The 25,241-nt window shown below is 37.8% G+C and overlaps 5 protein-coding genes and 1 non-coding gene across 8 annotated transcripts; 4 read left to right on the plus strand and 2 right to left on the minus strand.

Annotated features, from left to right (window-relative positions):
• Positions 1-8,517: 8,517 nt before the first annotated feature.
• On the plus strand, positions 8,518-9,261 carry LOC131008430 (uncharacterized). Its single transcript, XM_057935311.1, has one exon. The coding sequence runs from the start codon at positions 8,518-8,520 to the stop codon at positions 9,259-9,261; it is 744 nt and encodes a 247-aa protein (XP_057791294.1).
• A 49-nt stretch (positions 9,262-9,310) lies between these two features.
• On the plus strand, positions 9,311-10,294 carry LOC131008431 (uncharacterized). The gene is made up of 2 exons (XM_057935312.1): positions 9,311-9,791; positions 10,281-10,294. The coding sequence occupies exons 1-2, from the start codon at positions 9,311-9,313 to the stop codon at positions 10,292-10,294; spliced, it is 495 nt and encodes a 164-aa protein (XP_057791295.1).
• Positions 10,295-12,854: 2,560 nt separating this feature from the next.
• Positions 12,855-12,927, minus strand: TRNAE-CUC (transfer RNA glutamic acid (anticodon CUC)). Its single transcript has one exon. It is a non-coding gene; the product is annotated as a tRNA-Glu (tRNA).
• Positions 12,928-13,495: 568 nt separating this feature from the next.
• Positions 13,496-17,735, minus strand: LOC131012381 (tyrosine--tRNA ligase 1, cytoplasmic-like). 3 transcript variants are annotated; one of them, XM_057940311.1, is made up of 10 exons: positions 17,500-17,735; positions 17,247-17,394; positions 16,741-17,030; positions 16,563-16,659; positions 15,763-15,868; positions 15,606-15,688; positions 15,290-15,435; positions 15,042-15,147; positions 14,422-14,481; positions 13,496-13,685 (listed from the first exon to the last, which is right to left on the minus strand). In XM_057940311.1, the coding sequence occupies exons 3-10, from the start codon at positions 16,944-16,946 to the stop codon at positions 13,665-13,667; spliced, it is 825 nt and encodes a 274-aa protein (XP_057796294.1). In that variant the 5' UTR covers positions 16,947-17,030; positions 17,247-17,394; positions 17,500-17,735; the 3' UTR covers positions 13,496-13,664. The 3 variants fall into 3 exon arrangements, with proteins under 3 accessions (XP_057796294.1, XP_057796293.1, XP_057796292.1); XM_057940310.1 differs by having other exon boundaries at positions 13,496-14,481; positions 15,763-15,853; XM_057940309.1 differs by having other exon boundaries at positions 13,496-14,481.
• A 764-nt stretch (positions 17,736-18,499) lies between these two features.
• On the plus strand, positions 18,500-19,127 carry LOC131012382 (60S ribosomal protein L14-2-like). The gene has a single exon (XM_057940312.1). The coding sequence runs from the start codon at positions 18,556-18,558 to the stop codon at positions 18,958-18,960; it is 405 nt and encodes a 134-aa protein (XP_057796295.1). The 5' UTR covers positions 18,500-18,555; the 3' UTR covers positions 18,961-19,127.
• Positions 19,128-21,487: 2,360 nt separating this feature from the next.
• Positions 21,488-22,498, plus strand: LOC131008432 (uncharacterized). The gene has a single exon (XM_057935313.1). The coding sequence runs from the start codon at positions 21,488-21,490 to the stop codon at positions 22,496-22,498; it is 1,011 nt and encodes a 336-aa protein (XP_057791296.1).
• The last annotated feature ends 2,743 nt before the right edge of the window (positions 22,499-25,241 follow it).

The raw sequence follows: 25,241 nt of genomic DNA on the forward strand, positions 1-25,241 counted from the left end.
CTTGCAACGACCACAATAAAGAGGGAGATTTTCGAAAACAAACTCAATATGAAAAGAAAAATCCTCCATATCAATAAGAAGAGTATTAGGAAGAGGGTGAGACATATCTATTTCAACAAGAATACGGGCGAAATGTCCAAAATCTCTACCTGCCGAAGCACCATCGATCTTTAGAGGATGGCCCAAGTAACGACCAATTCCAGAGATAATTTGTGGATTCCAATACTCAATAGGAAGATAATGAATTCGCACCCAAACATTAGCCAAGGGAGAGTTTTCTTTGAATGGATCAAAGTTGCGAGTCCACTCTCGGAGCCGAAGAAGACCCTTTGACAGCTCCCAGATCACCTTTGCCTTTGCCGTAGCTTTATCAGTCGCTGTAGTAAAACGGAGCGTGTAAAATCCCTTTCCCAGCGGAATCAGTTGCCAGTCAGAATTTATACCCCAAATCTGTTGAAGCTCCGACTTCAACTCCATAGTTGAACGTGGCTTATCGCCTTTCCCCAGCAGAAGTCGTCCTGTTAGTGCATGCTCAAAAGCTTGGACCTCCTTTAAATATAAAGCCTTAGGAATTTTGAGAGAGAATTGATCTCCTTCCTTCGTTGGACGCAAATCATGAAAAACATGAGCAGCTAAATCTTGCCGTTTAACGGGTCGCTTAACAGTAGCACTAGCATAAGAAATCATAGCGTTATCGGCCACGCTAGGATTTACAGAATTCCTATCAACTGCCGTGCAATCGGCATCACAAGGTTTTGTGGCCGATGTCTTCCCAGCGGCATCCTGGGCCTCAGTAGTCTTCACCGCGCTGTTACCAACCGTGGCAGATATAGACCGAGCGGAAGAAGATGAAGGTTTAGGGTGTTCAAAATTCGCAGAAACAGAGGGGAGATTTAGGAATCCCTTATCTTGAGTTCCGGCTGACGAGGTGGCCCGAGCAGCCGAATGAGTCATCGAGTTAAAGCTTGAGGGAGGAGTTCTTGAAGCTCCCTTATCATGAGCTCCGGCCGGCGAGGCTGCCGGAGCAGCAGGATGATGATCCAGTCCGGTGGCGGCTAGGGTCGGCGCTGATGCTCGTTGGCGGCGGAGCTCAAGGAGGTGCGCAGCCGCCTCGCTTCTCAGGAGCAGCCAGTCGTCCGAACATCGCTTCTCAGGAGCTGGTGCGCAGCCGCCCCATCTGCTGCTGCTCGGTCCAACCGGCGATGATGCTGATCGGCGAGCTCTCTCGGCGATGAGGCGGAGCGGCGACTGCTGCTGGATCGGCGATGAGGCGGATCGGCGATGAATCTCGACTGCTGCTGGATCTCTCCAGTAGCGAGAAAATTTCTACTACTGCTGCTGGATCTCTCTCCAGCCTCTCCGCCACGCCGATCCGGACTGGAGGCGCTGCTGGAAGATGAGGCGCTGTGGAGGCGCTGCTCTCGTTCGAAGTCAGAGATGAACAGTAGAGAGCATATAATTCAACTCCTTCAGACGAAGGGAGTATATTATTATAGAATATATATATATATATATATATATATATAATAGCAAAATAAATCATATCCTACGTGGCATCGTATAATCACTCCATTCTAATTTTCTTCAATTCTCATTCATTCTTATTTTTTTCTAAATTTTTAATCAATTTTCATATCTAAAACCCATTAATATCCAAAATTAGAAGATAAATTCCAATGATTAATGTATCTAATCAACGCTACCCCTTAAAATTTGATTTATTGTATTTTTTTAATAATTAATTTGGACGTGGTTATGGGAAGATTTAATTTGGTTAATTTGGTAGCAATGATTTTTTCAATAATTAATTTGGACGTTATTTTAAAGGGTTAATGTGCAAATCCACCCCTAAAGTAGAAATCCCTATAGCGTTTAGTCCATCATTCTCGACCTTGGCGCAAACACCCCCCATAGTCCAAGAAAAGGGTGCAATATATTAAACCCAAACCTCCAACACCGTTAACGTCCGTTAAACGTTTGGGTTTAATTGCATCATCTACTTCAGGGGTGGATCTGCACTTTAACTTCTTTTTTTTCTGTAATCCACCTCCGGCATCAGCTTAGCCGCCCTTGTACTCATCGGATCCGACTTGCACCTTGTCAGCTCACACTCGCCCAATCTCTTGGTTGTCGACTGTCCACCGCCCACATGCAGCAGTGCCACCAGCTTTTTCACCGCCCCGCACAGTAGCATCTCCACCAATACCTTAACTTATTTAGTGCTTGATTATTATATGTTTACTTATTTTGAATTTTTATAATATTTTTTTATAGATTATGGTTTAGTTATTTATTTTTGAATAATTGGTAAAACTCTAAACGATAATTATGATTTTATTTTTGGTTAATTCAATATTTATAAATTTATTTTAAAAGAGAAAAAATAATGGATCCGGGTCAGGACTCGAAACCCTGTGGATCTTATGGATCTGCACCTGGATCTCATTTTTTTAATCCAATAAATCTGGATCGATTGCGGACCTAAGTAAACAAATACAGATCTACTTCTGAACCAAGTAGGATTCGGTTCATATTCGGTCCTGGACCTGCTTGCGCTGCCGCATGTCAACAACCAAGAGATTGGGCACGTGCGAGCTGACAAGGTGCAAGTCGGAGCCGATAAGTACGGGGGCGAATAAGCTGATACCGGAGGTGGGTTGCCGAATTAAAAAAAAAGAGAGAGTTAAGGTGCAGATCCACCCCTGAAGTAGAGGGTGCAATTAAACCCAAACGTTTAACGGACGTTAACGGTGTTAGAGAGGTTTGGGTTTAATTGCACCATTTTCTTGGACTATGAGGGGGTGTTTGCACCAAGATCGAGAATGAGGGGGTAAACGCTATAGGGGTCTCCACTTTAGGAGTGGATCTGCACCTTAACCCTATTTTAAAATTCGATCCATTACATTTTTTAATAATTAATTTGGTAGCAATGGTTATGGGAAGAATTAATTTGGTTAAATTGGTAGCAATGTTATAAAATTTCACTTTCACGTATTATGCTATTTTAATTTTTAGATTTTTTATTTTTACAACTTCCAACTTATAAATTAGCATTAAATAATTTATGGTCATTATCATATTTATTATCAGATAAGAAATTGACTCAAATATAATTTTTAGATTTTTTATTTTTATAACTTCAAACTTATAAATTAGCATTAAATAATTTATGGTTGTTATCACAATTGCGTACACACAGATATAGTTACCTTTCTCTACCCACAAGTGAAGAATGATTGGATTAGAAATATAACAATTAGCTTGCACAGATATATATTAGCCATTAAATTTCATGTCATGCTGACTGCAGAGACAAAGTACTAAGCAGAGTTAAGAAGTGAAATAAACCACATAGCAACCATGGCAGTTGACGATAGAAGTGGTGCAACAACCACATATTTGTAACCAGAAATCAAAGATTCATTTCCAAAAAAAAATAAATAATAAATAAATAAATATGGGCGAAAAGTTTCATATAGCTAGAATAATTATGAGTCTATTGGGTTTCACTAAATTTTCTATTTGGTTTCAGATAAGGCAATTCTCGGTGTTTGTTTGTTTTACTATGACAATAAATAAGAGTCATAGACAATCCTTTTCGAATGTAGGATTATACTTACCTATTTTTAATAATGAACAACTATACGTGGGAATCTCAAGAGTTACCGAAGAAAGAGGTCTAAAAATTTTAGTATAGATAAGAATGTTTATACACATGATACAACAACTAACGTTTCAATAGATTATGAGATAATTGCAAATTTAATAATTTGTTCGGGCATTGAAAGTTGTAGTTATTATTGATATTATTTAAATTTTTTTTAGTAACTGATTGCAGCTACATACATCTCATTTGAGTAAATTTCAAAAAAATATTGCAATTTCTATTTTAACATTTTATGAGTTGATACTTTGTTTACATATATATTTCATAAGACATAATTTAGGCTAATTTCAAATAATTATTACAATTTTTTATTTTAAACAATTTATTCAGTACTCTATGTTAATGAAATAAATAAAAATTTATATTAAATAATTTTCAAAATTATGTAATAATAGATCCCGTCGAAACGGGCTACTTACTAGTATTTCAATCAAAACAATTTGGGATACTCGAGTGCATTCATAAATTTGGATGTAGCTTTAGCGTTTTGTTTTGCTTTTGTCTTTCTTTGTTTGGCTATAAATATAATTTGATAGATTGTTTAAATAAAATATTTTTAACTTGCAAACTTAATAGTAAAATGGTTATATAGCATATACAACCTCAAGGTTTGCCCGTGTTTTTCAATTTCATCCCTCATGTAATGTAAGTGGCACGGTAAACCTTATTGTATTAGTTTTTAATATTTTCCGTCCACGTCTCAGACGCCCGTTAACCCCTCCGTTTAGTAATTTAATTTTTTATTTTTTTTATTTCAAACGGCCCCATTAACCGTATAAACCCCGGGAGAAGCAATATGTCTTCAATGCAGAACAACACACCAAAAAGAACCCTTGCGACTTCTCATCTTCTCCACTTCGTTGCGCCTGAATCTCGTCGGAGTTTAGGGTTTTTTACATGCAATGGCCGGCAAAGATAAAGGAAAACAAAGGTAAGTTATAAAGTTCTTGTTCCCTGTTTACGTCTGTTCTAGAGTCTTTATGTGTTTTCATTGATCATTATGAACAACTCGATATAGAATGGCACAATGCTTATGATTTTATCTTGTTTTTTATGGTAACAGTATGATTGATGCGAAGGAATTTAATTTTCATGTTGGTGTCATTTGGGAGAAGAAAGATAAATGGCTATTTGAAACTTATGATTTGGAGAAAGTAGTTGCTTGTGTAGAGGACATGTCATTTTATAAGCGTATCCGAAATTAGTTTAGTGAACTAGGATTTTCAAATCCCAAAGGCATATACATTTGGGATCCTGATAGGGAAGTTGAAGAGGGTCTGTTTTTCTTGAAGGATGAAGTTTATTGTAGGAGGGTGATTCAATATCTAGATGCCCTTAGTTTCAATGAAATAGATATATTCGTTGATGATGATGAAACCCCCATGCCTACATGTTTTACTAGAGCTCTATTGCCAACAGAGAATGAAACTGAAAGAGAGAATGGTAGAGAAGCCACTACTTTACCAGACAATGAAACTGTCAATGTCAATGTTGAGAGGGCTACTAGTGTTGAGAATGAGGGTGGAGCTGATGTTGATGGTATTGTGAGGGATGAAGGTGTTGTGACAATGGAAACTGAGAGGCCTGAGAGAGTGGTGGCAGAGGGAAGTGAGAGAGATGAGGTAGTTGCGACAGAGGGTATTGAGAGAAAGGGCATGGACACAGGATATGTGAATCCAATTGGATATGTGAGTGAGGAAGAGCTAGATGAACAAAGTGGAAGGGAAAGAGATCAGTGGCCACACAACAACTAATCGATGAAAGCATATCAAAGAGAACAAGATGTGGAGGGGGACGAATGCAACTCCATCATCACAAACTGCATCCACAACTACGTCGGGCCTTTGAACTTGAATTGGTTGTTTTTCTTTGTGAATCAGTGTTCTGAACTTGAAACAAGATAGTCCACTAGACGATGCCTTGTTAAGGCTTTGTTTTGCATTTGAAATGGTGTTTTTTGTGATAGCAGTTGAACTCATTTGAGAGTCATATCAGTTTGTTTGATTTTGAAGAAACAATATAATGTTATGTGGCAGGATATTTTGTTTTGTTTATGAAGAATGAATATATTAGTTTGCGACAGTGCTAAAAAAAAGTGTAAAGCAAATAACTTCAGCTCTGCGATAGAGCTAAAAAAACTTAGCTCTGCGACAGAGCTAAAAAACTTGACTCTGGCTCTGCAACTGAAGGAATATATTAGTTTGCAACAGAGCTAAAAAAAGTGTAAAGCAAAAAACTTCAGCTCTGCGACATAGCTAAAAACTTAGCTTTGCGACAGAGCTAAAAAACGTGACTCTGGCTCTGCAACTGAAGGAATATATTAGTTTGCGACAGAGCTAAAAAAGTGTAAAGCAAAAAAACTTCAACTCTGCGACATAGCTAAAAACTTAGCTCTGCGACAGAGCTAAAAAACTTGACTCTGGCTCTGCAACTGAAGGAATATATTAGTTTGCGACAGAGCTAAAAAGTGTAAAGCAAAAAACTTCAGCTCTGCGACATAACTAAAAAACTTAGCTCTGCGACAGAGCTAAAAAACTTCAGCTCTACAAAAGAAATACAGGAAGATCAACCAAGAAGAAATTGCAAAAACATATGCTAGTCTAATCTTCTTTCTTCCTTGCTTGTTTTCTTCCTTCAGTTTTTGGATGATATTCAATAGCTCTTCCATTTCTTCCTCCAATGCAGAACTCAAATTTTTCTTTGCCCCATTCAACTCATTCACCAACTTTTTGTTCTCATTCCTCAATGCAATGATAACATCGCTGCCTCTTGATCCCAATGGTTCATCATGCCATTCAAAATAGCCGCAATTCTTAGTCTGAAAAAGGAGCAATTCAACATTCAAAATAGCTGCAATTCTTACCATCATCAAACATGTCAAACATACGAGGAGTAGAATACCTTCCAATTTCGACAGCCGTAGAACCTCCGGCCGGGATTATCATCGGTCCACGATGTCATTCTAGGGGCTTTCAACCTCTGACCTTCGAATACGCATTCACAATACCTTGATTCTTCATAGTTTATATTCATCTTCGAGCTCTTACTCCTACTTGCCGAACTGCCCCGCGAATTGCAAGACATATTGGAACTCATGTTATGCGTTGACTATAGGAAAAGAAATCCCAAGCTCAATCGTGAAAAATGATCGTCTGATTCTTCGAAAATTGAGGAATGAAAAAAAACTAGGGTTCATGTATATGAGATTAGGGATTGGGGATTAAGGATGACTAATCCGCTATTAAGGGTTGCAACGGTAAGTGGGGACCGTTTTCACGTTTGAAATAAAAAAATATTAAAAATTTAATTACTAGACGGAGGGTTAACGGGCATCTGAGACGTGGACGAAAAATATTAAAAACTAATACAATAAGATCTGTCGTGGGGGGTGTTTTTGAAAAATACGGACAAACCTTGAGGGTTTAATTGCTATTTAACCCTAGTAAAATCATTGAGAAGTCTAGTGGATATTCAAAATTATGACACTCGGAATTCTGACTCCAGTGGGATTGGACATCAACACAAGAGATCATCTTTTTTCTCCTTTACTAAAGGCTAATTCCACTTGTGGTATTATAAATTGCGTTAATCGTAAAAAAGTTTGTTAATTTTGTTTCGATTTTAGTTTCAAGCTCTCTTTAATATATACTATTAATCATATTTCTTCAAGTAGCATGGGCATATCAAAGAAATTGTGACGGTAAAAATGATGAGGTTTAGACTTGCGGTTGCGGGTGAACGGTAGCCAACCCGTCTGAGGAGGGAGCCTTTCTGGGTTGGGCTTTGAATCAACGGTTCAGGGTCGGTTAAAATCGTCAGTTCAAGGATCGCATTATTAGTTTTTTCAATTATGTTTATTTAAATTTAGTTTGAGTGTTGTGTATATTTTTCTTTTGAAATTATATAATTTACTACATTACATTTAATTTAATTATTGAAAATTATAAATGAAATATAAATAAAACACTCGACTACTATAATAAAATTCACATTTTTATTTAATTCAAAGTTACATATTACTCCCTTGTCTCTTTTGGACACGAATATTAAGAAATGTGTAATTAGTAGATAAAGTGGGTTGGTAAAAATTATTTAAATATTAGGTATAGACAGATAATATATGGCCTAAAAAAGAATGAGACATTTGTAATAAATTGAATATTTCATTATGAAATGTGGGATATTTGTAATGGGACAGAGAGAATACAATTTATATGTACACAATTGGAGTGAGTATAAAGGTGGGAGATGAAGGATATTTATAATTAAAAATGGGAGAAAATTCTGAATTTAAATTTAAAAATAAAAATTATATATTAAAAAATTGAAAAAGTTGTCGATTTCGTATTAACTGCCACCCACAACCCTACAAAATCGGCAATGCGGCCCGCCAATCAACTGCGATTCATGGTTTGCAAAATTTGAGCCCGTAATCGACCTATACTTTTGGCGATTCTGATTACGGGCCCACCCGTGATCAACGGTTCCGGGCCCAAATCGTTGATCGTCAGTCTGATTCCGAGCCGAAATCGCTAAGAGCATCCACAGCGCGGAGGGCGAAGGGAGCGTCGATCCGGGGTGAAGAAGACGCCGCCACACTGGAGACCCGTCCTGGTTCGAAGGGGTGGCGAGGCGAAGACCCGGGGCGAGAGGCGGAAGTGTATTAAAAAAAAATTAATTCGATTGTTTTTGAAATTTTTGACCATTTCTAATATTTTTTTTTAAATGACCGTTTGCTTCCAACGGCCGAATTCCTCTTTTTATTTTCTTTATTTTCCCTTTTATCTATATATATCACAACTCTTCTTCATTCATTTCACATCTCCACATCAAAAAATCATCTACAAAAAATGTCTTCCTCCTCATCAAGCCACAAGGACGAGCGACGTGCTGAAGAATTTTCCAATCTTGTACAACAATTTAACCAAATTGTTCAAGATATTGGTGATCCAGAAGAGCAACCTCGTCGTCGGCGACGAAGCGCGCGGAAGAAGGCTTTCATTCGTCAGGACCGTGAAGCCGGCGCTGTACGTTTGCACGCGGATTACTTTGATGAAAATCCAGTCTACCCCGACAACATCTTCCGCCGCCGTTTTCGGATGCGTCGTGCGTTGTTTTTGCGCATCATTAATGCCGTCGCCTCCGATCCATACTTCCAACAACGCATGGATGCACTTGGGAGGCCCGGCTTCACGCCATTGCAAAAATGCATTGTCGCTGTTCGTATGCTAGCTAACGGTGGGGCAGCGGACCAATACGACGAGTATCTCTGGATTGCAGAGTCCACAGCGTTGGAGTGCTTGCGGAGATTCAGTCGTGCCATTATTCAACTCTTCGGCGCGGAGTACTTGAGGAGGCCGACTTCCGCTGACTGCCAACGGCTTCTAGCAATGCACGAAGCGAAGCACGGCTTCCCGGGAATGCTAGGGAGCCTTGATTGCATGCATTGGGCGTGGAAGAATTGTCCCAACGGCATGGCAAGGCGCATACACTCGCGGCGATCAGGGGGAACCGACCATCATCCTCGAAGTTGTCGCCTCGCAAGATCTATGGATCTGGCATGCTTTTTTTGGGACTCCTGGTTCGAACAATGACATCAACGTGCTCAACAACTCGACGTTGTTCAACGATCGGCTGCAAGGAATGGGAGTGCCGGTCACATATCAAGTCAACAACGCCTACTACACAAGTGGGTACTACTTGACTGACGGCATCTATCCCAATTGGCCTGTATTCGTGAAGAGTCCTACACATCCGACGGATCCGAAGGGGAAGAGGTTCAAAGTGATGCAGGAAGCGGCTCGCAAGGATATTGAACGAGCCTTCGGCGTCCTTCAAGCTCGTTGGGCAATCGTCAAAGGCCCAGCGCGTCTTTGGAGCAAGGAGGCGATGAGCGACATCATGTTCACGTGCATCATTTTACACAACATGATCATCGAAGACGAAGGCGAAGAAGCAACACAGTGGGAAGAAGATGCCGACGAAGCTTCGAGTAGCGCCGCATTTCAACCTCGTACCGGTGCTCTGCCGGATTTTCGTGCATTTGTTGCACGACAAGCATCCATGCGAGACGCGGAGATGCATGCTTGCCTCACTTTGGACTTGAAGGAGCACATTTGGTCTCGTTTTGGTCCGATTGAGCACTAGAAAATTATTGTAATTTTTATTTTTTTTATTGTATTTAAATTATGTCTTTAAATTATTGTAATGTATAATTTTAAAAATTTAATAAAATTTGAATTTTAAAAATAAAAGTGTAGAAATATGAATTTTATGGAAATGGGGATCTAAGCACCCACCTAAGACACAATGCATTGGAGAAGGGTGTGTCTTAGGTGGGGCTCACTCCTAAGACATCCCTCTAAGCAATAGGGGTGAGCATCGGTTCGGTTCGGTGCAAAACCGAACCAAAAACTCAAAACCAAAAATCGAACCGATAGTTAAAATTGGAACCGAACCGCACCAATTGGGGGTCCGAAACCAAACCAGTTCGATTCGGTTCGGTTTTCAATGTCGGTTCGATTTCTGCTCACCCCTACTAAGCAACAAGCATTGGAGATGCTCTAAATCCGATTAGTTTGGACATCTGTAACGAAGTTTGATTATTTTTAAGATACAACAGTTTGATTCCTCGAATAAACCCACAATCTGAGAGAGTTAGAATTGAAAATTTTCAGCTGAATAAATTTTTAGCCCAAATAGTTCGTAAAGAAATAGCTCGAGAATTCAAATAAGGTTGGCTCGAAATTAACTCGAGCTTTATAGGGTTGACCCGAAAACAATGTGTTCACTTAGTTATATGAAAGTTTTGTCGTTATGTGATTTTTCAATTTCATTACTTTACTTTTGAAAATTAGTATAATAAAATTTTCTTTCCTAAGCTTTGTGAAATGTATTTTTAATTTTATCAAAATAGATATATTAGTTAATTTATTTTTATAAACTTTTTGATCATGACTAGCTCGCCGTGTTAGCCCAAATTTGAAAGTTTAGGATTAGAAATGAAAATTTATAATACAAAAAAAAAATTCAGTCGAAATAATCCATGACCCGATTGACATCCCTATGATTATTAACCCATGACCCGATTGACGTCCCTACACATTTGAGTCGTGTAATAAAATTAATCATAACTCTAATCTAACTCGAACTCAAAACTTTTAATAGCCCAAGATTATTCCAACACTATTTTATATTGGATTATATATATAGTTAAACTAGCTTGTAACTCATCAAATTTCGATGAGAGATTATTTTGAGTTCTACTCGCTCCGTCCCAAAAGAGTGTGCATTTCTTTCTATTTTGGGACGTCCACAAGAGTGTGCATTTGCTATTTTTGGACGCTACCTCATCACTAACTAATTATTTTTTACTCTTATTTTATAATGGATCACTTTCTGTCCTAATACACTCATCTAACATTTTATTAAACATGTGCCACCAAAAGTGGTGCACACTCTTGTGGGACGGAGGGAGTAATAATTTATAGCTAGAAGCTATGAAAATAACTTCATTTTTGTGTAAAGATTAACCATCTAGAATCGTTGAGTACGTCAAGAAACTAAATGATGTGGCTAACTATAAGAATGTGCACTCTTTTCTATTTTGGGACGTCCCATAAGAGTGTGCACTTTCCTTTTTTGACACCTTCTTTCACTAATAAAAATGGGGTTGTTCTTCCACTAACAACACACTCATCTAACATTTATTAAAACTTGTGCCACCAACAATCATGCACACTCTTATGGGACGGACAAAGAATTTTCTCACATAGGCTTCTCAAACACAATTAAAAAGTAATTTTATTACTCGCTCTAGTCTCAAACATGTATAACAATGCTCACTAATTACCTAAATCTTTTTGAATCATTTTAAATACTCCATCCGTCTCTAAAAAAACATGAACATTTTGTCATTTTGGGCCGTCTCACAAAAAACATGAATATTTCTATTTTGGTACACTAGCCCCACCACAATCTCTTTACTTTTGATCATCTCTACGTTTTATAAAGTAGAACCCGTTTTCCACTCACAATATACTTTTATTTAATATTTCTTAAAATTCGTGCCACTTATAAATGTTCATATTTTTATAAGACAGAGAGAGAGTATAATTTGTTACAATAATCGGATATTCATTGCAATAACATATAAAGTAAACTAGAATAATTAATGAACTATCAACTTTTTTAAAAAAAATCATATATGCATGTCTTTTAGTGTTCGAACCCATTTTGAAAATTATTTTACTACATATTCTCATTCCAAACACCAAACCTATGTAGTAATATCACTAATTACCCAAATTCATTTAAATTTATAAAATATTTAATTAATTAAATATAATTTCTTACAATATTAATTATCTATCTCAATAGAATTTAAACATTACAAAGTACGTAAGTATTAACAATACAATACAAATTCTTCTAAAAAAAACAATACAATACAAATTACTTGTTATTAATTACTCATTCTCATTTCAAACCTGTACAATAATATTTGTTGACTCGTTTATTTATATTCTCCATTTGTGAACTTTCTTATAAAATCAATTAGTGAATCGAAAAAAAAGCAATTAATTTAATTATTAGCCAGAACAATTTATTTTGTATAATTAAGCTAAAATTACTTTTTGTTTGGCTAATTTAAATTATCGGTGGAGTTCAAATGATTTTAATCTGAATCACTCAACAACTAAAAGTGAATTTTTTATTTGTACTTGGAGTTTAGAAATATCCTTTTATATAGATTCTTCGGTCACCAGACCACTAAATTTTTTGATGTGAAATTCAAATTTTAAAAATTTATGAAGTAAAAATGTATAAAATGAGGATTCTAAGGTAAATATTAATAGAGGATGATGGAGATGCTTGTAGGACAACGAATTAAAGATGATTCGAATCTGCAATTTATTATATATATATATATATATATATAAGAAGATTGTTTAAGAGATTCTATACACATTACTTTACTTTAATAATAATAATAATAATAATATGGTTAAACATTCTATTATCACACTTTTGAGTTTTAACCCTGTATTCATCAATTCTGGGAGTGCAAAAAATATAAAAGCCCTCAAAACGTGATAAATGGATATCATATCAGCTCCGAGGTGGAAAGAAGTAACAGCAAAATAAAAGGCGAATTTAAGAGAGAAATTGATTTTTCCAAAAAATATTCCGTTGCCGGGACTTGAACCCGGGTCTCTCGGGTGAGAGCCGAGTATCCTAACCAACTAGACTACAACGGATTTATGATTTTATGTCACGGAATAACGTATTTCATGAATCATTTCACATCTGAGCGTAAACCATTTCAGACCTTTAACATAAAATATTTCACATTTGTAGCTCAGAAATTTGTATCTTAAATGCATCTTTGTTGAAGTTTTGAACTCGCACAAATTCTAATTTCGACCCTAATCAAGTCCATATGCTTATATTGGATTTGAAGATGTGTTCACTACATACCTGAAAAATGTGTGACAAAAACATTGTGCATATTACAATAGGATGATTAACGAAACACATTTAAACTATGGACTTTCTCATCAACTGGGTTTTTATCTCGTTAATAGTTTGCAACTTAAACTTTCAAATTGTTGAAAGGAACTCGTGTTATAGTAATCAATGGGCATTCAGCAATTTATCCAAACGCGTGAAATTGGGACCAAAACAACTTGTTTCTACATCGCAACTTATAGTTTATCTAAGATATCGGCCATCAGAGGCCGAGGATTACAAACACAATTAAACGTGATATTGAGCCTTATATATTTTCATAATATGATTGCTCATCACGGTAATGCTGCAAATCAGTGATCAGAAATATGTATAACTGATGGAAAATTCGAAACTTAGTGTCATCCCCATAAATAAAAAAAGAAAAAGAAAAACAAAAGGGGGGTTAATATCATGCTATTGTGATACAAGACCAAAAGTTCGCAATCCCCTATTGGTAAATGTGTGGTTTTGCTTTCATTATACATCATCTGGTTACCTTGTAACTCTGCATTGTATGCAAAATATTATACAAAAGGGATAAACATGAATGGTAAAATTAACAGGGCATATACACGAAAAACAACAGAAGCACGCCGTGTAGAACTCATGTTAAATGAGCAATGGAGTTGAAATTATGATGCAAATATATATATTTCAGATACCTATGATATTTTAAATTATTGTCTGAATATAACCCTCTCAGTGTATATAAGATTCGAAAGGTCTCAGAGAGGCCGATTCTGAATTTGTTTTTAGAGTGAGATTATCTTCATTCATCACGTCTTATCCATGTTCATAACATATAAAACGAGGTTCCACGAGTTGACACATATAATACCCCTCAGGCCTCAGCCACATATGTAATAAATTCTGGAAAAAGAGAATCCTATATTCTCTCTTCGTGTCCCAGATATCTAACAATGTGATCCCAGAATCCCTATTTAATTTCTTACTCTAACAAGACACAAATGTATCATTTCTTGAGACTACATAAAAAGTGCAAGCTTGATCATCTAAAAATCTTTGGTTTTACACGCTAGATTGTCTATCACCCCAAATGAATTCGATTACTTAGTTCATCGCCCACAGTAATTTTCATCAAACAATCATATATGATATTCATACTTGAAAATCACTTAGCTAATTATTTGAACTGAGTATTTTTTTAGGCTAACATTCCACATTTGCTTGTCATCAGTTCCATACAGTTCAAAGTTGAGAAAGAAGTCAAATGCGCATACCTTCACCCTTTTCAAAAGCTCCTTAGCCTTCGGATCGTTATTGAAATGATCACGTACCGGCTACATAATGTTGCAAGGTTAAGTAAATAACATTAAAGGTAGCAAAAGAACAAGGAACGATTTGAATAAGGATTATCAATTTTCATAGGGCTATACGGTTTGATTATGTGTTTTTCCTATTAGCCAACTCAGCCAACATGTTTAGATGCTCACTCGAACAAAATTCGAGTACGAAATCTAGATTAAAGTACAACTATTACTGATAAACACAAATGGAGAAGGACAAGAAATTAAGCAAAACATGACTCTTTTCTGGAGAAAACTATAGCAGGTTTCTGATGTCATTAATATCTGAATTAAAAACATAAAAGAGATGCACATTTATACCAAGAAAGTGATGCCTCAGAATTTAGGCTGCAACATGTGTGTGGAACTTTCATATAGATGAGCTCAATAATTTTCTTACTCAAATGCAAATGGGATTGATGATTCAGAAGGTAGTGCTCTACTCAATGAGATCCAATATAAAGTGTCTAGCCTTGTCAGAGGCCATTGCTTGGGTCATGCTCAATTTTTTAGGATTAAAAGTAAATCAGATGTAAGGTAAACTTAAAGATTACCTGAAGTAGCTGGTTTACTGCTTTTGCAAGAGCAGGTTTGAGATCTCCAGAATGCAGTTCTCCACTTTCGTAGTCGACAACTAAATCTTCAAAACTCTTGAAAGTCCTGAAGAACATGATTGTAAGGAAGATAGCTATAAAAAATCCCAAATTAATTTAAAACCAAAGTATACATTTCTGAACTCTGAACTCAAAACTAAAAAAATTGAACAAGTCAAGGGATAAAATCAGAAGCCATAAAGACTTACTTATCACCCCCATTCTCTGGTTTCCGTTCAACTGTGAACTCATTGAACCATGGGATAACAATGTATTTGATGTACTCTAAGCATGGGTTCTTTTCCACCACTTTTGGAGGGCAGAAGGCTTTCTTTATCTTCAATTTTACATCAGCCTGAGAAATTCGTTATTCATAAAGCTGACAGAAGTTCACAGGTAAAAGAATTTGGAAGGACCAGATAGATTAAAGACCAAAACATGTAACAACTTAAGTCAACATCCAGACAAAATATGATAAGAAATTGCCAATCGTGATCAATATTGGAAATTGGAAAGAGATAATACCTCTTCATCCTCCATGAAGATAGAAGAAGATGGATCACTCTTTGAAATCTTTTCCTGTCCTTCCAGCAAACCGGGGAGCATATCTGCATGTGATAACAAGTTACAAAATTTCTAATAGACTATCAACTTGTAAGAGAAAAAGGTACTTTATGCTTACGATGTGACAGTATAATAGGCTTATTTTTTCTTTTGATAGCATCACAGTACTCCCTAGCCAACATATTGACCTTCCGCTGGTCCATACCCATCTGGCAGATGTCAGCCTGTATAAATACACAAATTCACAAGTCATATTTTGTCATGTTAGATCCCAAAGGACATCAGTTACCAGGAAATCACCATTACACAAAGAAGATCAACAAAAAGAAGGCATCATCTTAGACTCTATTGCACACACCAATAGTTTTACAAGATGAGCATATATGCATTGAAATAATGGTTTTGCTACCATTTGTGATTCTATATATCCATTTGAATAATGAAATGGAGAAAAGGTGTACTGAGTATTAAATGCATTAAACTCAAATTCACAGCTGAACTTCACGATTACATATGTCCAAGCTGTCAATATTATAATACCCGACAATTGTATAATATATATTTGCACGGTCAAAACAAGAAGACTCGACGCGACAGTGCACAAGAGGCTACAAAGAAACAATAGAGCAATCATAAAACTGGATAACATAATAGCAATGCAATTCAGTATAATGTTACTTGCTAGCCTAAATCTATAGAATTTATCCATTACAATTCAGTTTAATTCAAAACCAAGAACACATCAAGCGGTAATCAATAATTGATAAACTTCATTAATAGTAGAGTTATCCTCAATGCAACTAAAACATTTCACTTGTCTTTAAAGTTCATTATTTCTGATATATTTAAACGTATTTCGTTTCCAAATAAATTCAAGCAACAAAAGCATAGCTGCATGTTACGTATATGAAAAGTCACCTTAAGAAAGAATATATCAGCACATTGCATGCATGGGTAAAATATTTGGGCTGCTGACAATTCATCTTGCTCTGAGCGGCCCATAATTTGACCGCACCTAAATGAGGATAAGGGGTACGTAATATATGAATTAGTGATTGGACATTCACTAAGCAGAATAAGAAAGACACATTCATACCTCACAATCCTAGAAAGCGTGTTTTTTATGGCTATGTCTTCTACGAGGGGCCAGTACTCGTGACCCCGGGAGTTGATCTCATCAGAAGACCACAGAAATTGTACCTGATCTCCTTCAGTGTTCATTCCTAAAGCTTTCCAAATCTCAATCATGTATTTCCCTGTCACTTGAATTTTATTCAAGTCACCTCCCATTTTCTTGTTCATCAGTGCAAACCTATCAGCAATCTACAACTTCACTTGGCATCCAGCAGAAGTCAGTTTGTTGACATTAATTGCCTTCATAGCTCCCTGCTCAAGGTTATACACAATACAAGTCAGACAATTTCCAGAAATACCCAATCCAGCATGTTTCCATCAGCTCAAAGAATAACTAGAAGAATCAATTTCAGCACAAGCTAAAAAATACCAATTCAAATGAAACAATTCGTCAAATTATGGAAAACAATGAAATAAAGAGACACTTTTCCACGAGACTATACAAGGAATGGATTCAATTGAGCAAACCTGAGCAATATGCATTCTTCCGGATGGTTCAAATCCATCATAGCAGATAATCTGAGGCTTGTTGGCCAACAATCTCTCCAATTCATCCTCTTGTATGCACTCTTCACCAATGCTCCTTATTAAATCGAACCTCTCCTTCAAACTCATCCTACATACAGTTTAATCCAACAAACTCAATTTCTAGATCATGCACTCAGCAATAAAATCGCCCACAATTTACACAGTTAAACATAGATTCAAAATGAGCGCTTACTGCGGTTGAGGTGAAAGGGAGACAGACTGTAGAAGATGAGATGGCGGGACTTCATTGCTGTTGTTGCTGCTTCCTTCGTTTTCCATTGTAGAAGCTTTGAGATATTTGTGAGGAGCAACGAAATTGCGAATTTGTAACTGAGATTTTGTTAGGGTTTAACACTGCAAGAGGAGATTGAGGCTGTTAAACAGAACTTCTTTCTTTTGTTAGAAGGCTCTTAAATTGAATTTTGTTATAAACTACTCCCTCCGTCCGCCAAAAGTATTCCACTTTGGCCGGACACGGAGTTTAATAAAATGTGTGATGATGTTGATGTAGTGGAGAAAGGGTCCCACCACTTTATGAGATGTGTGGTTGGGATTGAATTTGTGGTGGGTTTTTTGTAAATAAAGAGTGTTTGTAAGGATAAAATATAAAGGTGAATGGTGGGACCATGGCTTAAAAAGGAAAGTGGAATACTTTTTGCGGACGCCAAATATAGTAATTGTGGAATACTTTTGGCAGACGAAGGGAGTAGTAGAAATTGAATTTTGTTAGTATAAACTAGAAGAAAGAAAAAGAGAGAAACCAGTAGAGAATAAATTTGCAGAAGGCCTAATATTATGAGAACTAAAAAAATTTATTGACTGTGTGCGTGTGTTGGCCAAGCCATAAGAGGTTCGAATCTTTGTGACGCGATTTTTAAATTTTTTTATTTAATACTATTCATTTTTCAAAATAAATTAATTTATTTATGTAATTTATCGGAAAAAAAAAAAGAAAGATTTTATATATAATGATACTCTCTTCATTTTATAAAAGTAGTTAAGTGTCCAAGAAAAATCGTCATATTCTATTTATAAATACAATCTCACAATACACTCTGGCTATATTTGATTAGGGCCTGTTTGATATGGGTTTAAAAGCAGGATAAGTTAAATTAATATGGATTTATGTAGTGTTTGATATTATGTGTTACTAATATGGTCAACTCTAGGTTTATCCCAAGACCCTAGCTAGCTGCTCCGCCTCTGCTCTAACATCACAGCACACACATTCACTTCTCTGCAGCAGAAAATGTCGTTCAAGAGGTACGTCGAGATCGGGAGGGTGGCCCTCGTCAACTACGGAAAAGACTACGGAAAGCTTGTCGTCATCGTCGATGTTATCGACCAGAACAGGGCTCTTGTTGACTCACCTGACATGGTAAGAAGCCAGATGAATTTCAAGAGGCTTTCTCTTACAGACATCAAAATTGACATCAAGAGGGTGCCGAAGAAGAAGACTCTTGTTGCTGCTATGGAGGCTGCTGATGTTAAGGGAAAATGGGAAAGTAGCTCTTGGGGCAGAAAGTTGATTGTTCAGAAGAGAAGGGCTTCCCTCAACGATTTTGACCGGTTTAAGCTTATGTTGGCCAAGATCAAGAAAGCGGGAGTTGTCCGACAAGAGCTGGCTAAGCTTAAGAAAGAGACTGCTGCATGAGTAGTATAGATTTTGGTTTTTGGTTTTTGGCTTTTGGTGTAGGATTTTGAGACTTGTATTTGTTTCTTTTGCAGCCCTTATGTTTCATATTTTCTTGTTTTGAGTAATCATTTTTTCACTTAACCTTTTACTGTTTTGGCTCTTTAAACAAAATTATCGTATTCCAAGACCCTAGCTTATTTTGTGGGATTAACCCACACTAATTATCCCACCTCCCCCATGGGATTAACCCACACTAATTATTCCACCCCCTCCACAGGCTACTAATTTAGGTATTTGATATGTTAATCCAACCTATTTCAATGGATACCAAACACTTTTTGGGATTAATTACCAATGATATCAAACACCCATCTGAGATTAGAAATCATGACTAATCCATACTAAATTATCATGATAATTTATATCCTGATTAATCCAATACTGAAAATCAAACTGACCCCTAGTGAGTAAAGTTTAGCCAATTTAGTCAAACTAAATGAAATGAGTAGATGGGCTGAGCACTTACGTTTTACAACAGTGCATTTGGTAGCGGCAAGCAAAAAGTGTGTTATCAGTTTTCACGTGTTTGATAAATAATGATATAAACGGATATAGCATGTAGGGATGTCAAGCTAGCCCGAAACCCGTGGGCTGGCCTGATTAAGGGTTAGGGTTGAATATTTTCAACCCGATAAAAGTTACAATTCGATTAGCCCGTAACTGAATAGCCCAACACCCGATAGGGTCGGCCCGACTAACCCGATGGGCTAGCCTGAAACCCGAATTCTTAATATTAAATATTTAGATATAAAAATAAAAAAATGACAAAATATTATAAAGTCTCATCATTTTATTTTTTTGTATTTTTGAGATGTTTTGATTCTATGAATTCAAACTATTGTTGGATATTTTATTATTTTTTCTTTAACAAAGTTGAACATTTTATTGTTATCAGCTTATTTTATACGTTATGTAATCTTGATGTTTTTTTCAATATCTTATATTTTTGCATTTCATGCTTGCTATATAATTTATATCTTTGATTTCTATGTATATTTTATTTTATACATTATACATTAAATCATTAAAAATAACAAAATACAAATGATTATTTTATTTTGAGTGGATTTTGAAAATAGCTACTTTTATATAGTAAAAATAAATTTTACCCACTAATATAAAAACTTAAAAATACCCACATTTATCATTTTACCCTTACATATAAAATTTTACAAATACCCATTGTTCACTGGTTGTGAATTCAACTCGAATTCAAGTGTTGGTTGTGAATTCGCGTGAATTCACAACCCACACTATTTCAAGTTGTGAATTCACAACCGATAAAACTTGAATTCACAACCAACATTTTTTCAAGTTGTAAATTCACAACCAATAATCTTGAATTCACAATCAACACTATTTCAATTGTGAATTCACAACCAACACCGATAATTCAGTTGTGAATTCATAATCTTGGTTGTGAATTCAAGAACATTTATACAAAATTGCGCGATTTTCATCAATTTCTTCGTTACTTATATTTTTTTCCGATTAAATTCAAATTGAATTCAACTTTTCTTCAAATTTCTCTTCTAAATGGCATACTTTCTTAAAGTAATTGAATAAGAACAATCCTCAAAATCTAGAATCCCTAAATCATTCTCAATCCCTAAAATCTAGCCGAAGCGAGGCGGCGATGCAGATCCGGGGCGGCGCGGTACTGAGGCGGCGGCGTGGTGAAGGACGGGGCTTGATGAAGAGGTGCTTCATCGAGACTCTGGTCGGAATCCTGCCGCCAGAGAAAGATTCCGTCCCCTACAGCTTCCTGTTGAGAGCGGCGCGCGTGGCTGGCGTTGTGGGAGCGGAGGCCGGGTGCCGCGAGGAGATCGAGAGGCGCGTTTCCCGGCAACTGGATGAGGCGTCGTCCTTCAATGATAACTTCAGGAGGTTGAAGAGAGGGAGAAGATCGTGGACGTCGATCGCGGAGAGAGAGAGAGGTGCGCTGAAGAGAGGAAGATAAGAGAGAAGAGAGAGAGACAGACAGACAGACAGACAGAAGAGAGAGCGTGCAGAGAGAGAGAGAGAGAAAAAAAATGAGAGAATGAGAGGAGGCTGGGGTTTGCCCATTTAAATAGAAGGGTAAGTTAGTCATTTAACACAAAAAGTGGGTATTTTTTTATGTTTTTATTTGAGTGGGTAAAATTTATTTTTACTATATAAAAGTGGGTACTCTTATATATTAACACTTTTGTTTTTACGCATTTAAGCCAACTAGCCCGATGGGCTAGCCCGAAACCCGAATGTTTAGGGTTAGGGTTGAAGATTTATAACCCGACAAAATCCTCAGCCCGATTAGCCCGCACCTGATTAACCCGAAACCCGATAGGGCTGGCCCGAAACCCAGTGAGCTGGCCCGATTGACATCCCTAATAGCATGTATAATGTCTAATTTATCCTCAATAACAATTAGAAATGCCAACCGTGCCCTTTAGGCTTAATTCCCCAATAACACCTACCTCTTCGAGACGTTAATAAGATTCAGTTGATGTTTCTTCCCCACGAGCAGCATGCTATTCTTACTACTCCCATTGGGGAAAAAACACCACGTGATAATGTGTGTTGGGGCTTCGAGACGAAGGGTAATTTCACTATTAAGTCAGCTTGCCTTGTTGAGATTGGCTATTATGAAACGGATCCGAATACCAGTTATCGAGATCGAAAATTCTGGAGCAAGCTGGTCTGGTCCTTGTCTGTTCTTCCCAAATCAAAAGTGTTTGCTTGGAGAGCTTTTAATAATTTGATTCCTACGGGGGCAAACATGCTCGAGCACCATGTTCCGGTCAGTGGCCATTGTGATGCTTGCCATGACAGGTGGGGTTCTACGGAGCACTGCCTACTTTTTTGCCCGATGACTTACAAAATTTGGAAATGGAGTCATTTCTCGCACGTGTTGCGCAATTGTGCTTTGTTGCCACTCACCGCGATTGCTTCTGCTATCCGGAACGAGTTCGCTAAAAGTGACTATGAACTTTGGATTATCATGCTTTGGCAAACTTGGATTATGTTGTGCAAATGGAAACATGGAGATAGAAAGGAGATGGAGCAGGTGGATGAAATTTCGTGTGTTGCCTTGTGGGACTCCTTCCAGAATGCCAAGTCGATTTTATCAAGAGATAACAAGCTGGGGTTTAAGCTTGGAGAACGAAAGTGGTTGAAGCCAGGGCATGGGGTTCTCCGTGTTGATGTTGATGCGAGTTATTTTCCCGATAAGAGCGGCTATGGTGTTGGCGTGGTGATCAGAGACAGAGACCATATGGGCTTTATTAAAGTGGCTGCTGCGAAACATTTGAAACCCACTTCTGGCCTTCTTATGACTGAAATCATGGCTGTTGTCTTTGGCCTTATGGTGAGTATGCAGTTTGACCTGATGTCGATTGAAGTTTACACTGACTCTTGCTTGGCTGCTCATCTATTGGCAGACAAAGACGAGGATGAGGACCTCATTCCTGAGGATATTCGGGATATTTTGGATTTGGCTAATTCGAATTTCCTTTAAGGTATTTACCATGTTTTTAGAGACGCTAACTTAGCGGCTCATAGTTTAGCTCGAAATGGAGTTGATTGCGCTCAACCCTGTTTTTGGACAGAGAGCTTGACATTGTTCACTTTTACTCTTCTTAGTTAATACAATTTCCTCTTCCTTAAAAAAACACCTACCTCTTCGAAACCCTATGAGCAGTGTAGTAGACAATGAACTCAAACTCTGTTGAATAACCGTCGTCCCCCGTTCACAATCGCCGCCGATAGCACCACAATCGTTGAACAGCTTCTCTACACCACAAATTTATGTCTCTGCACCACAATCGTTGCCGACACAACTCAATTTCAGTGAAGCCCTCCTAAATCCGCCGACACAGCTCAGCCACCGCCATCACTCTCTTTGATTCCGACCTTCCTCACCTAAGATCGAAATAGCCGCTCTGCACCACAATCGCCGCCGGCACAAATCAATGTCAGTGAACTCCTCTCTAAATCTGCCGACACAACTCAGCCGCTGCCCCTCCCCTCCCCTCCTCCCCTCCATTCTCTTCGATTATGACCTTCCTCACGTAAGATCAAAACAGCCGCCCTCTCTGCACCACAATCGCCACCGGCGGAAGAGCTAGTAATGTTTCGAGCAAATGTGAACCACATCAGGTCGAAAAGGAGTTATCTTCAACTATAACACCTACCTTGTCAAAGTCAAGTGATAAACCATATGCAGAGGACATGTCGAGAGCATCTTCAAGCACATAAGTACTTGAGGAAGATGAACCAGCTTGAAGAGCTCAATCGTGACCAACACTTGTTAGGTCCGGAGGGTCTCGAATAGGTGTATGGGGGGAATACACCTATGGGCTATTTTTGTTTCCTCAAATCTGAGGGATCTCCAGATAGAGATCAAAACGAAACTTTACATGCAAACTATGACACTTGTTCGCTAATATTTTCACCAGGCCGCAAGTATACGGTGTAGTTGCAATATAGGGAAGCAAGGTCGTATTCCACAAGGATTAGAAGTCAAATTCTAGTGATTACCTTAAGTCATTATGCTAGAGCTATTTAGACTAAACAAGGAGGTGAATGGTTTGATTAACTAACAAATTTAAAGACAAAATAAGAACAATCAAACAAAGTGGATTAATTAAGTGATGAATGTGGTTTAGGGATTAGGCAACGATGGATTAGCAATGGACTTCAATTTAGCTCAATATTAGTCTTGATACTCCTATTTATCTAGAGTGATCTCCCAACTAGTTCTAGCCCCCTCCCGGACGACTAAAACGGTAGATTGCGGGTCATAGTTGCCGTCCCCGGTCAACTTCTAACCTATAACTCCCAAAAGCATAATAAGATCGAAAAAACTGTCACCCAACTCTCAACCTCCCGGTCTATTGAGTCAATATGTTTCAAGCTCCTAATCTATTATGATTATCCTCTCCCGATTCAAATCACAAATGAGAAATGCATAGAAAGTGGCCAACAATCCATACAAGAAAGAAATCTAAGGCTTGAAAAGATAAAGACAAGGAAATAATCAAGACATATATTAAGCATAATAATCAATCCATTACATAATCTACTAGCCTAACCCCCAAACCAATGGGGGATTTAGCCTATCATGCTTACAATCAAAATACTTAATTCAAGGAAATTCATAAATGAAAGAGAGAGAGAGTAAGAGGTGACAAATCCTATTAAATTAGCTTCCTTCAATCTTCTCTCTTCTTCAATGTCCTTCCAATCTTGGTGGTTGAGTGTAGTTATGGAGGCTAGGGCTTGGGTATGGAGGTAGGAGAGTGTGTTGAATGTTGGGGGAAGATGAAAGATATGAAAAAAAAGGGGGAAAAGGGGGTTTTGGGGCAAAAATCGCGTCCGGGCCCACCAAAGGGAGCAATCCCGCCTTTTTCCCGCGACCACGGCATGAACCGCGGTTGAAAACGCGGCTGGAAGCAGGGGAGGCCGCGGTCATGGGCCGCGGCCGCGGCTCGGACCGCGGGTGACTTTCAAAAACGTTCTGGACTGCTCTGGAGCAGAGGCCCGCGGTCGGGCCCGTGGCCGCGGCCCGGACCGCGGGTTACTGGGCAATTTTGGAGCAGAGGCCCGCGGTCAGGCCCGTGGCCGCGGCCCGGACCGCGGGTGCCTGGGCTTTATGCGCAGTCCGCTTGTTCGGCTCCGTTCTCCCTCGTCCGGACTCGGATTTGGTCGCCGTTTGCGATCATGAATTCCTATCGAGACGTACTTTGATCTCATGTCTTCAAAATCCTCCAATTAATCCTTGATTTTCTCTGAAATCACTCCAAAACTACACCAAGGAATCAAAACTCAACAAAACTCAAAATTGGGATACAAACACATATTAGCAATCAATTCATGGGGAAAAATGACAACAATTCATGGGATATTGAGGTACGAAAACCATGTTTGTCAAATGAGTTTTGACCAAACAGAGTTGACGACTGATACTGAAAACTCTTCAGTAAGGAGTTATCAGTTAAGTTACTGGAACTTAACTGATGCACGTAAGGGCTTCAGTCGAGTTTGCTAAAACAGAGATGATAACACTCTTCCTGACTATCAAATGATAGATCAGTCAGACTGATATCATACGCAGCGGAAATAAACTTAGTTTCGTAATAGCCTCGGTTGAGCACGTTATTAGTCTTAGGTTTCTCTTTGCAGTTATTCAGTATTCAGTTTATCAATTGAAATAACATAAGTAAGAATGTAAAACTGAAAGCTGTAAATAACACAAAGAC

Source organism: Salvia miltiorrhiza, chromosome 2, assembly GCF_028751815.1.
Source record: "Salvia miltiorrhiza cultivar Shanhuang (shh) chromosome 2, IMPLAD_Smil_shh, whole genome shotgun sequence".
In the NCBI taxonomy this organism is placed as follows: domain Eukaryota; kingdom Viridiplantae; phylum Streptophyta; class Magnoliopsida; order Lamiales; family Lamiaceae; genus Salvia; species Salvia miltiorrhiza.